At 51.1% G+C, this 14,420-nt stretch overlaps 1 protein-coding gene across 1 annotated transcript in view; it reads right to left on the bottom strand.

Moving 5' to 3' along the window:
• GRK5 (G protein-coupled receptor kinase 5) overlaps positions 1–14,420 on the bottom strand; it is a 28,841-nt gene that overhangs the window by 5,490 nt on the left and 8,931 nt on the right. Inside the window, exons 5-14 of the mRNA XM_018574087.1 lie at positions 13,889–13,966; positions 11,427–11,527; positions 7,754–7,846; positions 7,612–7,675; positions 5,793–5,933; positions 4,881–5,071; positions 4,758–4,795; positions 3,538–3,627; positions 2,938–3,146; positions 2,239–2,376 (exon numbers count right to left, since the gene is read on the bottom strand). Coding sequence (XP_018429589.1) covers positions 2,239–2,376; positions 2,938–3,146; positions 3,538–3,627; positions 4,758–4,795; positions 4,881–5,071; positions 5,793–5,933; positions 7,612–7,675; positions 7,754–7,846; positions 11,427–11,527; positions 13,889–13,966 — 1,143 coding nt within the window. The remainder of the gene's footprint in view (positions 1–2,238; positions 2,377–2,937; positions 3,147–3,537; positions 3,628–4,757; positions 4,796–4,880; positions 5,072–5,792; positions 5,934–7,611; positions 7,676–7,753; positions 7,847–11,426; positions 11,528–13,888; positions 13,967–14,420) is intronic.

Raw genomic sequence — 14,420 nt, 5'->3', positions numbered from 1 at the left:
AATGCCTGCCACCATCATTTGACCCACTTCCTCTGATCCCAGGCTGTCATGGACCCTCCCCCTGGATCATCATTCAGCCTGGGTGGCGCTTACATGAGCAGTGTTCACTACAGCAGTAAGGACCACACTGCCACGGAGGAGAAGAGACCCGTATTCCCAGGTGGAGGGATGCATCTGCATCAACCATTTTTGTTTTACAATTTTTCATTTCAAAGTATCAAGTGATGGCCATATGCTCTATAATGAAGGTAAAGACATGCATGTGACAAGGATAGCCCCTGTCCAGAAAGCTCCATCCCCAGGGGCCCCGTCTTTTACCTGCCTCTGTTTACCCCTCTCACACTGGCCTGCATGGTCACACGAGGGGCTGTGGGCTTTCAGCTCAGAGCAGTGGCAGCAATAGGGAGCGTTCCAGCATTTAGCACCCCTATATGACTCTACAATGACCGCTGTCTTACTTCAGCTTTGTGGGCCACAGAAGAAGTTGCCATGGGCCCTTAGCTGGACTGCTCTGAACTACAGGTGAAACTCGAATAATTAGAATATCGTGCAAAAGTAATGGCAGTAATTGCTGCAAAAGGGGCCCAAACCAAGTACTGAGTACATATGCATGCTTGTACCTTTCAGAGGTCCGATATTGTTCTATGTACAATCCGTGTTTTATTGATTGCATGTAATATTCTACTTTTTTGAGGTTGTGGATTTGGGGTTCTTGGGGTTTTCATGAGCTGTAAGCCATAATCATCACAATGATGACACATCACGGCTTGAATTATCTTGCTTTGCATGTAATGAGTCTCTCATATATTAGTTTCACCGCATAAGTTGCATTAGTGAAATAAATGAACTTTGCACCATATTCTAATTATTCCAGTTTCACTTGTAATGGTGGGAGCTTCTAGAGCAGGGGTTCTCAACCTTTCTAGGGCCGGGACCCCTTGGTAACATTTGCCAAGTTGTGGTTACCCCCAACTGTAAAAATGTAGGGATGCACCAACACCAGTATCTGTGTGGGCTCTCAGGAGGCTATGCGGGCTCACAGGTGGCTAGTGGGACTCTCTGTTGGCGTCCAGTGCGGGCTCTGTGGCGTCCAGTGCAGGCTCTGTGGCGTCCAGTGCGGGCTCTGTGGTGATCAAGCACTCACCTCCCCTCACTCCTGCCCGCTCCCCTCTCTCTGATCCTCTCTGGTCGCTTCTGCTGCAGCGCCATCTAGGAGAACTGACACTGCCACGCTAGGAGGAGGCTGAGGAGCCTCTTACGTAGAGCAGCACAAGGTATGTGGGGACCCCCTCAACTGTGGGTTGCAACCCACTTTTGAGTCGCGACCCACAGGTTGAGAACCACTGTTCTAGAGGCTATACTGGGAGTGGAGGAGACACAGCTATTGGTGGTGATATATGGCGGCTGCACTGGGTGACGTACAAAGAATATACTGGATAGGAGTTACATGTGAGATGTTCCCTTCGTATAATGTGCATTGGCTGACGAGGACGATTGTTTCCATACATTGAGCTCCATAGTGTCCGTATTTCCACCTATCGGCTCTCTGAGATATACTCACATCAGGGAGAAATGGAGGGTCCATTATTCCCGCTTCTAACCGCTTAAAATTTATGACTTTGAAGAAGGGGTGTTTCTTGACCTCTGCCACCCTCTCGCTGTGGCACCCCAGCCGGTGCCTCGCGTCTTTGGTTAGAAGCTGAAAGGGATTTCACAGAATTAGTAGAAAAGAGAAATTCAGAGAGTGCTGTAAAGTGTATTATATAGGGGGGGGGGGTTACCCTTCTTCCAGTGCGGGCTCTGTGGTGATCAAGCACTCACCTCCCCTCACTCCTGCCCGCTCCCCTCTCTCTGATCCTCTCTGGTCGCTTCTGCTGCAGCGCCATCTAGGAGAACTGACACTGCCACGCTAGGAGGAGGCTGAGGAGCCTCTTACGTAGAGCAGCACAAGGTATGTGGGGACCCCCTCAACTGTGGGTTGCAACCCACTTTTGAGTCGCGACCCACAGGTTGAGAACCACTGTTCTAGAGGCTATACTGGGAGTGGAGGAGACACAGCTATTGGTGGTGATATATGGCGGCTGCACTGGGTGACGTACAAAGAATATACTGGATAGGAGTTACATGTGAGATGTTCCCTTCGTATAATGTGCATTGGCTGACGAGGACGATTGTTTCCATACATTGAGCTCCATAGTGTCCGTATTTCCACCTATCGGCTCTCTGAGATATACTCACATCAGGGAGAAATGGAGGGTCCATTATTCCCGCTTCTAACCGCTTAAAATTTATGACTTTGAAGAAGGGGTGTTTCTTGACCTCTGCCACCCTCTCGCTGTGGCACCCCAGCCGGTGCCTCGCGTCTTTGGTTAGAAGCTGAAAGGGATTTCACAGAATTAGTAGAAAAGAGAAATTCAGAGAGTGCTGTAAAGTGTATTATATAGGGGGGGGGGGTTACCCTTCGACACCACCACACTCTCCTGGGATTGGCTGACACATGTCCCCATGCTGGCTGAAGGCCCATTACACACAACAAGGATGTGTTGCTACTCAGAATGATGAAATGTATGAACTCCAAAACAAGAAAGCTACAAAAAGCAGAAATATCGGACAGACTGGTCGTAGACATTTACCAACATGGTGGACAAGTATCTGCACTAATGAAGTGTGTTCATCGCATGCTGATGGGCACTGAAGCATCGGTGGGCTCATAGTGCTGGTGACTAGTCCTACTGAAATTAGCCACATGGGCTACCTGGGCAACAGATACACCCGAGTCTGTGGTGGGTGCCGTGATCTGGATGGTCACATAGGGAGGTGATAGGGGGAGACATGTAAGATCAATAGAGATGTCCATGATGTGGAATTGAGTGACCCCCCCTCGGGCACAGCCTGAAATGAGTACATATGGAGGAGCAGAGCACTGAGTGGACTCACCATTTTACACAGTGACTTTGCCTCCTCAGAGAACTTCTCGCTATAAACCTCCTCTGTCTCCAGGACCCTCCTGTCCACCTCTTCCCGCTTCACCTTCTCCTTTCTGCCCCTGAACGGACTCTGTCCAGCTATCATCTCATAGATCAGGCAGCCCAGGCCCCAGAAATCAGGACTGAAGGAATATCGCTGGTTATTGAGCACCTCCGGGGCTGTAAGGACAATTCACATGCTGAACATAGAGAAATGGAGCCAGGCTGCCAATCTTGGGTCTCCTGGCAAGAAAAACTACTCTTTTAGGGTCAAGGGTACTCACACAGCCTTTGTCTTAGGAGTGAACAAGCCCTTCAAGGATCCTGTTTTCACTGTCTGGGCTGCAATATTGGGTCATCTTCCCATAGAGAAGGATATGAGATTGAGAACTGGGAATCAAACTGACCCCTATTAAAGCTTCCAACAGTCGTCACTCATCTGCTGTAGTTACTTCAAGCTCATAGACTTGTCACATTACTGCATTTTGGATTCATTTGGACAGAAAAAGAAGTAGAATTGGCCTGGCCAAATAACATAGCAGAGTCACAGGAGGAAGAAGAACCTACTCACCCATGTAACCTACTGTCCCCACACGGCCACGGATTGCGTCCCCCTCTGGTATTTTCACAGCTAGACCCAAATCTGATATCCGGATGTGACCTGTAATGATGGACAACACGGACATTGGAAACACTTTCCTGCTGCAAAATAACAGGGAGATTCCCATCATGCTTGTGACATGTCCAAAGGCTGAGTCACATGCTATATCTTCTCCCAGGAAGCTGCGTCACATGCCAATCCATCTTCCAGGAAGCTTCATCATAAGCTGACCCTTGACCCAGGAGCCCATGTTACATGGCAACCCTTCCCCTAGGAGGCCACGTCACATACTGACCCTTCTCCAGGGATCTCATGTTAAATGCTGACACTCTTTCCAGGAGGTCACATCACTTGCCTACCCTTCTCTCAGGAGGTCGCGTCACATGCCGACCCTTCTCCCAAGGAGGCCAATTCACATGCCGACCCTTCACCCAAGAGGCTACGTCACATGCCGACTCTTCTCCCAGGAAGCCAATTCACATGCTGACCCATCTCCCAGTAAGCTGCATCATAAGCCGACCCTTGACCCAGGAGCCCATGCTACATGGCAACCCTTCCCCTAGGAGGCCACGTCACATACTGACCCTTCTCCAGGGATCTCATGTTAAATGCTGACACTCTTTCCAGGAGGTCACATCACTTGCCCACCCTTCTCTCAGGAGGCCGTGTCACATGCCGACCCTTCTCCCAGGAGGCTAATTCACATGTCGACCCTTCACCCAAGAGGCTGTGTCACATGCCGACTCTTCTCCCAGGAAGCCAATTCACATGCCAACCCATCTCCCAGGAAGCTGCATCATTAGCCGACCCTTGACCCAGGAGCCCATGCTACATGCCAACCCTTCTTCCAGGAGGCCATATCACATGCTGACCCTTCTCCCAGGAGGCCACATCACATGCCAACCCTTCACCCAAGGGGCTGCGTCACATGTCGACCCTTCTTCCAGGAGGCCATTTAACATGCCGACCCTTTACCCAAGAGGCTCCGTCACATGTCGACCCTTCTCCCAGGAGGCCATTTAACATGCCGACCCTTTACCCAAGGGGCTGCGTCACATGTCGACCCTTCTTCCAGGAGGCCATTTAACATGCCGACCCTTTACCCAAGAGGCTCCGTCACATGTCGACCCTTCTCCCAGGAGGCCATGTCACATGCCGACCCTTCACACAGGAGGCCGCAGTCTACTCACCGTGATCATCTAACAAGATGTTTTCTGGCTTCAGGTCTCTGGATGGGACAGAATAGAAGGGTCATTGTCCAATCCATCACAATATACAATAAAATGACAATAAAAGCAGGATGGTTGTCTAACCTGTACACAATGCTCTCTTGATGAAGATCGCCAAGGCCGCACAGTATCTCAGCTGCGTAGAAGGAGGCTCTCTGCTCCTGGAAGCCCGGATTCCCCATGCTATAGATGTGGAATTTCAGGTCTCCTCCGTTCATTAACGTTAGCACGAGACAAAGGGCGTCCTTCGTCTCGTACGCATATGCCAGGTTCACCTGATATAAACAAGGAGCAAACGTCAGAGCTTCTTTATAATGCCAAGTGAATGAATGTGTTCTTGCTGCATCTACCGCCTCCTTGTTGGACATATGGCGGCACCGGAGGGCGGCAGGATAACCGTGAGCCGATCACGCCATGCGTGGATTCTGCCTGCCTGTGGAGGAGGTTCTACCACACCAAATCTTCATACTTTCCAGCAATTGTCTCCTCATCTGCTCCTTCACATCCATCACTGCAACAGCTGTGTCTGAAATAAGAACTGTCTGTGTGGCTCTATAGCAGTGAATCAGGTTTTCATATGACATTATTCTCTGTGTATTCCATATGCTTCTGTCCAAACATATGAGTTTGAGCCTAGATATATATCGCATACAGCTTTAATTGTAAGCATTACTGAATGTGTATTCTCATTATATAACATAGTCAGCGCATATTCTCCAGCTGTCCTTGTCCAGGTCCAAGTGTTACACAGACAGTTCTTATTTCAGGAAAAGTGATACATGAGTCTTGGAGGTTCTCCTGTACCCTGGCCATGGTAGAGCTAATAGAAGACTTGCTCTGTAAGGTTGAATCCATGTATTAAATCTTACCCAATGAGTGTGATAAATGAGGCTTAGCGGAATGTTCTAGCGGCTTCCATTGCCCGCCCCGTACCGTTGTCCACAAATGGGCCCATGGGGGCCAGAGATAATCCAGAGTGCTGCGCCCGATCCTTACCACAAATCTGCTGGTCACTTTCTCCAGGATCTGCTTCTCGTTCAGCGCCATTGACTCGCCCTTCCTCTTCTTAATCCTCTTCTTCTCTAAGCGTTTGCAGGCATACATTTTGCCCGTGGCACGTACTTGACACGCACACACCTGCCAAATAGAAGCTCCATTTAGTGTACACCTGTCCTGACCTGCATGCTATGGCATGACCTGTCCATGTTGTCATGGGTAGTAGAAGGGAGCCATTTATGAGTACGCCTGAATAAAGAGATGGGGAAGGAGTAGGCAGTGTGGGGGTGGGGGTCTCTTTGTAACACTAGGAATATGTTTCTCCACATTTAGCTAGAAAGTTCCTTTGATAAGAAGACAGAGCAAAAAATGTCCTCCATCTGCAGGTCAAAGGTCACAGCTGGAAGACTGGACTAATGGGACAAATAAAAAAAGATTGTCCCCGATGTCCTCTATCAGTAGGAAGCTGCTGTAAATATCTACATTGAAACCCAAGAAAAATTCCACCACCCACCAGTGACATGGCTTCCCAAATGTCTTGAATTTTGTGTGCTGACCACACGTACATTGACCGGGACTGCTCTTATATGTGTGTGAATTATTTTAAAACAACAGAAAATTCTCAACAATCTGCAGATGTTGCAGTCTGAGCATATGATGCAACCTGAGCCTAATGGGAAAGTGGGGACAGTAGGGGGTCTACATAGGAAGGTGGGGACAGTAGGTGGTCCACATAGGAAGGTGGGGACAGTAGGGGTCCCCATGGAAAGGTGGGGACACAAGATGGTCCATATGGACAGATGGGGACACAAGATGGTCCACATGGGAAGGTGGGGACACAAGATGGTCCACATGGGAAGGTGGGGACACGAAAGGGTCCACATGGGAATGTGGGAACACATGAGAGTCCACATGGGAAGATGGGGACTTGAGAGAGTCCACATGGGAAGGTGGAGACACTAGAAGTTCCACATGGGAATGTGGGGACTCTAGAGGGTCTATATTGGAATGTAGGGACAGTAGAGGATTCACATGGGAAGGCAGGGACACTAGAGGGTCCACATGGGAAGGTGGGGATATTAAAGGGTCCACATTGGAAAGAGGCAACAAAAGCTGGTCTACATGGGTAGGTAGGGACACTAAAGGGTCCATATTGGAAGGAGGGCACACAAGATGGTCCACATTGGAAGGTGGGGACACTAGGGGGTCCATATTGGAATGTAGGGACAGTAGAGGCTTCACATGGGAAGGCAGGGACCCTAGAGGGTCCACATGGGAAGGTGGGGATATTAAAGGGTCCACATTGGAATGAGGCAACAAAAGATGGTCCACATTGGAAGGTGGGCACACAAGATGGTCCACATTGGAAGGTGGGGACACTAGAGGGTCCACAGGGGAGGGTGAGAGGGTCAGCTCCATAACATCTTATTACACAGAGTTTACTACATGCACATTATTGTTTGGCTATGGCAGGACTTTGTATGTTACATTCAATTCACAAAAATGACCACTGACTGGTGATAATTGTGAGGTTCCATGAGGCATCTATGGAGGGGGGCGAGGATATCAAAACTCTCGATGAAATAAAACGACACAGGAGAAATAACGTTTTTTTTAAAGTGAAATACACAAATGTAAAAATGATTGATGTTCTGATGAACTTATTACTGTGAGATACAAACAAACAATGATCCCATGCATCTCTGTGGAGTCCTGATGTCCCCAATCAGACTGGCAATCCTCGTATCAACCACAAGTCCCATGGAGGAGTCAACCAATAGATATCTCTCCCTTGAGTAATATAAATGATGGGACTCACCTCTCCAAAGCCGCCTTTTCCAAGAACTCGGTACTGGCGAAAGGTGTTCTTTGTCACTGGCTGCCTACAATATAAGAGGTTCCTCAGTACTGACCACGACATTGGCTTTGTGACCACAGAAGACGGCACTCGGGACACCTACCTCTCCAGACACTTCCACTGCAGGAATCGGTCAAAGTACATGCTGGACAGATAACACTGGAAGGGCTCCCCGCTCAGAAAATCATTGACAGACCTGGAAAACCATTGTCACTTTACAGAGCAGAACCACAACGGCCATTCAGAACACAATAGTATTACCATTAAGGGTGTCACCAATGTTGAGCTGAAGGGCTGACACCTGGCACTCGCAGTTGGCACAACCCTAAATGTTATCTGTGTGAAAGCTGCAGCTGAATCCTGCAGAATGGGGGGCTGACATGTATACTGCATCACTGCCCCAAATAATCAATATTTCAGTGTGTGGGTGGGACAATATGCGGTGTCAGGGCGGACCATGTGACACTTTATAGTTACGGTGTGTAGGAGGGTCCATCTGTAGTATCATTGCAGGTCATGTGACACTTTATTTGGAACAGTGCGTGGGAGAGGCATCTGTAGTGTTGGCTACTGGGGCCATCTGTAGTGACGTTGTGGGACATGTGACACTTCATGTATTTTAGTGTGGGAGGCCCTGCCTGTAATGACAGTGTAGATCAGAACACCTGAGGCTGCAATGCATCTGCCTAAACCCCCCCTAACTTCCATTCATCCAGCCCCACCAGTCCCTGTCCCACTGCTATACATCTAACCCTATCCATCCCCCCCAACTGCCATACATCCAGCCCCACCAGTCCCTGTCCCACTGCTATACATCTAACCCTATCCATCCCCCCCAACTGCCATACATCCAGCCCCACCTAGCACTCTGCACAGGTGGCAACACTAAATCCTCCACCACAGCCATACATCTAGCCCCACCAATCCCTCTCCCGCTGCCGTACATCTAACCCTATCCATCCCCCCCAACTGCTATACATCCAGCCCCACCAGGCCCTCTCCCGCTGCTATACATCTAACCCTATCCATCCCCCCCAACTGCTATACATCCAGCCCCACCAGGCCCTCTCCCGCTGCTATACATCTAACCCTATCCATCCCCCCCAACTGCTATACATCCAGCCCCACCAGGCCCTCTCCCGCTGCTATACATCTAACCCTATCCATCCCCCCCAACTGCTATACATCCAGCCCCACCAGGCCCTCTCCCGCTGCTATACATCTAACCCTATCCATCCCCCCCAACTGCTATACATCCAGCCCCACCAGGCCCTCTCCCGCTGCTATACATCTAACCCTATCCATCCCCCCCAACTGCTATACATCCAGCCCCACCAGGCCCTCTCCCGCTGCTATACATCTAACCCTATCCATCCCCCCCAACTGCTATACATCCAGCCCCACCAGGCCCTCTCCCGCTGCTATACATCTAACCCTATCCATCCCCCCCAACTGCTATACATCCAGCCCCACCAGGCCCTCTCCCGCTGCTATACATCTAACCCTATCCATCCCCCCCAACTGCTATACATCCAGCCCCACCAGGCCCTCTCCCGCTGCTATACATCTAACCCTATCCATCCCCCCCAACTGCTATACATCCAGCCCCACCAGGCCCTCTCCCGCTGCTATACATCTAACCCTATCCATCCCCCCCAACTGCTATACATCCAGCCCCACCAGGCCCTCTCCCGCTGCTATACATCTAACCCTATCCATCCCCCCCAACTGCCATACATCCAGCCCCACCTAACACTCTGCACAGGTGGCCACACTAAATCCTCCACCACTGCCATACATCTAGCCCTACCAAACCCTCCATATGTCCAGCCCCACCAATCCCTCTCCCACTGCCGTACATCTAACCCTATCCATCCCCCCCAACTGCTATACATCCAGCCCCACCAATCCCACTGCCATACATCTAGCCCTACCAAACCCTCCATATGTCCAGCCCCACCAATCCCTCTCCCACTGCCATACATCCAGCCCCACCAATCCCACTGCCAGACATCCAGCCCCGCCAAACACTCTGTATTAGTGGCCACAATAAATCCTCCACCACTGCCATACATCTAGCCCTACCAGATCCTCCATATATCCAACCCCACTAAACCATCCTCCGCTGCCATACATCTAACCCTACCAATCACTTCCCAACTGCTGTACATGCAGGCCTCACTAACCCCTCACCCACTGCTGTTCATCGGGCCCCGCTGATCTCTCCCTCACCCACGGCTGTACATGCAGGCCTCACTAACCCCTCACCCACTGCTGTTCATCGGGCCCCGCTGATCTCTCCCTCACCCACGGCTGTACATGCAGGCCTCACTAACCCCTCACCCACTGCTGTTCATCGGGCCCCGCTGATCTCTCCCTCACCCACGGCTGTACATGCAGGCCTCACTAACCCCTCACCCACTGCTGTTCATCGGGCCCCGCTGATCTCTCCCTCACCCACGGCTGTACATGCAGGCCTCACTAACCCCTCACCCACTGCTGTTCATCGGGCCCCGCTGATCTCTCCCTCACCCACGGCTGTACATGCAGGCCTCACTAACCCCTCACCCACTGCTGTTCATCGGGCCCCGCTGATCTCTCCCTCACCCACGGCTGTACATGCAGGCCTCACTAACCCCTCACCCACTGCTGTTCATCGGGCCCCGCTGATCTCTCCCTCACCCACGGCTGTACATGCAGGCCTCACTAACCCCTCACCCACTGCTGTTCATCGGGCCCCGCTGATCTCTCCCTCACCCACGGCTGTACATGCAGGCCTCACTAACCCCTCACCCACTGCTGTTCATCGGGCCCCGCTGATCTCTCCCTCACCCACGGCTGTACATGCAGGCCTCACTAACCCCTCACCCACTGCTGTTCATCGGGCCCCGCTGATCTCTCCCTCACCCACGGCTGTACATGCAGGCCTCACTAACCCCTCACCCACTGCTGTTCATCGGGCCCCGCTGATCTCTCCCTCACCCACGGCTGTACATGCAGGCCTCACTAACCCCTCACCCACTGCTGTTCATCGGGCCCCGCTGATCTCTCCCTCACCCACGGCTGTACATGCAGGCCTCACTAACCCCTCACCCACTGCTGTTCATCGGGCCCCGCTGATCTCTCCCTCACCCACGGCTGTACATGCAGGCCTCACTAACCCCTCACCCACTGCTGTTCATCGGGCCCCGCTGATCTCTCCCTCACCCACGGCTGTACATGCAGGCCTCACTAACCCCTCACCCACTGCTGTTCATCGGGCCCCGCTGATCTCTCCCTCACCCACGGCTGTACATGCAGGCCTCACTAACCCCTCACCCACTGCTGTTCATCGGGCCCCGCTGATCTCTCCCTCACCCACGGCTGTACATGCAGGCCTCACTAACCCCTCACCCACTGCTGTTCATCGGGCCCCGCTGATCTCTCCCTCACCCACGGCTGTACATGCAGGCCTCACTAACCCCTCACCCACTGCTGTTCATCGGGCCCCGCTGATCTCTCCCTCACCCACGGCTGTACATGCAGGCCTCACTAACCCCTCACCCACTGCTGTTCATCGGGCCCCGCTGATCTCTCCCTCACCCACGGCTGTACATGCAGGCCTCACTAACCCCTCACCCACTGCTGTTCATCGGGCCCCGCTGATCTCTCCCTCACCCACGGCTGTACATCGGGCCCCGCTGATCTCTCCCTCACCCACTGCTGTACATCGGGCCCCGCTGATCTCTCCCTCACCACTGTACATCCAGGCCCACTGCTGGTTCATTGGCACTTACTTGGCACAGTTGGCGAAAAGCTCTTTGTACGGGCTGATCTCCAGTTTCTCCTCCATCTGATGTACAATATCTTGTCCAACTTCAGATACATAAACTGGAGACTGCAGGAAAGGAAACCGAGCTTCAGTATTACCAGCAAAAGACGACACAAATCTTATGGCTTATTTCAGTCCTACTCTCTGTGTGCAGCCAGTTGTGCTGTTCTCTGGTCCAGACGTTCTGCGTTACACCTGCGTAGCCTTCTATGTGTCCTGCATCCTTCCTCTTCGTGGTCCCTGCCATCCTTGTACCAGTGTAACTCAGTCCTCGTTGCCACATTCCTCCGGCCTATTTCATCCAACTCTTTCCAATTTACATCTACAGAATACTTTTTCATACCAAACTGACTGTATCCAACACTGCCAGAACACCCTCTCCCCATTGCCTATGTGGCATTGTGAGGCACGGTGTTAGGTGGCCTCAAAGTCACCCAGGGTTCTCAGCCAGAGGGGCTGAGTGGCTCCAGGAAGACAGTACGTGTACCAGGAGAGAATTGCCTTTTCAGTTCTTTCCAGGTTTTCTGGATCATAGTTGGGATCCTGGAGCCGGGAGATTTCTTAGAGCTCTGGGTGGGACGAAATCTCCATTCCTGGGTCCATGCTTTAGTAGTGACCAGCACCTGATTGCGCACCTGTGTACATCCCTCATGAAGAGTGTGCTGGGATGTGTTCAGGGCCCCACCTGTGAGTCAGTGCGGAGGCCAGTGCAGCAGGGAGCTGCGGGTTTGTGAACCATAGTGGGAGGATTGGCATGTTATTGCCGTTGTCTGTAGGAACCAGACAGTGGCCCTAAAGATTGAGGCCGGAGCAGCAGTGCTGCAAGAGAGACTTATGAAAAGACTGGGACACCTTGAGGATTGGTGAGCCCTTATCTGTTATATGCTACAGCAAGCTATTTATGTTGGATTTCGTGTTATCTACCGTTTTGAAAGCAAATAAACTGCATTTTACTTGCACCTCTGGTCTACAGTGGAGTGTCCTTGTTACACCTTGTAATGTAGATGTCACAATATCTGGAAATCCGTGCCGGATTTTTGCTTTGCTCCCTGTTTCTGGGCTGTCAGCCTATGGTGTCTCACAAGGCTGCAGCCAATCTGCTCTCCTTCTCCCCTATTTTACACTTATTATTTAAAACATTTTTTTAAAGATCTTCAATCAAGCTTTATTTCATTAAACATTTTGTGATGGGTGCTGCAAAAAATACATAAATATATAAATGAGCAGCATATTTCTTTCCGAGGGGTTTATACAATTTTATTAACACTTGGTGGCTATGGAGTGCGCTGATTTATAAAGGTTTCTACCCGTATATTGTAGCGGAGGTGAAAAAAAAAAGAAGGATTTGGATCTTGGGGAAGGACAGTAAGGAGCTATGATACAGTGTACAGCGCACTACATCAAATTGTGAACTCTGTAACTTCCAATATTACACAGTCTTCAATGTTTCCCGTCTCATCCATCTCTCACGTCAACCGCGGGTCTCATCCAATCCTCCTCACTCCGTCTCTCTCTCTCTCTTCCTGTCTCTCTCTCTCTCTTCCTGTCTCTCTCTCTCTCTTCCTGTCTCTCTCTCTCTCTTCCTGTCTCTCTCTTCCTGTCTTCCTCCTCCTTGGTTACAAGTTTCTTCCCTACCAGTTTGTATCCAGTTCCCCGCTGCATGAACTAGTCCCTTGCGTCTGTGTGGGTGCGCTAGAGGGCGGCAACCTGGAAGGTGTCCAGCAGCCAATCATCCTCACCACTAGAGGCTCTGTCGAATACCTGGCCCTTCTTAGATTCTGCGCCTCTAGTGCGTCCTCAGAACGCACAGATCATTCGTTCCTCTCTCCCTGTGACCTACATCCCCGATATCCCGCCTCTTTGTGACTCCTACCAACTCCGCAAACACAGGAGCTCACGTACCCTAGTGCCCTGGTCTCTAGACCGTGACAGTAGAGAGTCAAAGCCCCAGACACATTTAGATAACTGTACTAAACTCTTCTATGTTCGGAACAAACAGGTAAATGGCTGCAGATTAATTTACATAAAAACATCCTAAATTGTGACAGTTGCCGGGAGGACACACGGGCTGATGTCTAATGGCTGAGTATTGTCAAGCCTGGCTTCAGATTTATGTCCGTGCCGTTCCCAAGGGTGGAACACAGATTGGACCGTGCTGATTGCATATTCATTGTTCAGATCTCGCCCCGTCCCAGCATTATGGTGATTGCATTCACCCAGCATGTTACAGTAAACTGACAACTCTCTGGACATCATTTATGAAGGTGAGCATGGTAGTCACCAGATCAGAAGCTTCTTTTCGAAGAAAACGCACAATCTGGTTGTTCTGCCCAACAAAGTCCTGTCCTCTTTATGACATCTTCCTACATTCAGCTATGGACACAAGTCTTGTCCGTAGTGGGCAATTTAGCCGAGCAGCGGACTTACCTCCGGGGTGAGGAACTTCAGAATGATCTCCCTTCCCTTTTCTCCAAGTTTTTCATCCGGTGTAACTTCATACTCTGCCTGGAGAGGAAACCAAACAGATGATAACTAGAAGCCATACATAGCGATGCCACGCGTGATCATGGAAAACAAACACGAGAGGCCACAAGGTCGGGATGAATCGGTATGAAAAAGAATGAGAATGGGTAAAAGATACAACAGAGAATAAATGGCGGGTAAGAAGCATGCCGTGAAAGGATGGTGGGACGGTTTATGAAGAGTAAGAGGAGAGTGGTGGACTGATGGTGGATGGAGGGTAAGAGGAGTGTGATGGAGGGATGGTGGATGGAGGGTAAGAGGAGTGTGATGGAGGGACGGGGGATGGAGGGTAAGAAGAGTGTGATGGAGGGACGGGGGATGGAGGGTAAGAGGAGTGTGATGGAGGGATGGTGGATGGAGGGTAAGAGGAGGGTGATGGAGGGACGGGGGATGGGTGGCGCTCCCCAGGACCCGTCTGGACTGCATTCCGTTTGTC

The sequence above is a fragment of the Nanorana parkeri genome, unplaced genomic scaffold (genome assembly GCF_000935625.1).
Source record: "Nanorana parkeri isolate BGI_ZX_2015 unplaced genomic scaffold, ASM93562v1 scaffold2731, whole genome shotgun sequence".
In the NCBI taxonomy this organism is placed as follows: Eukaryota; Metazoa; Chordata; class Amphibia; order Anura; family Dicroglossidae; genus Nanorana; species Nanorana parkeri.
The sequence above is the reverse complement of the archived record's forward strand: the minus strand, read 5'-3'. Positions and strand labels throughout refer to the sequence as shown.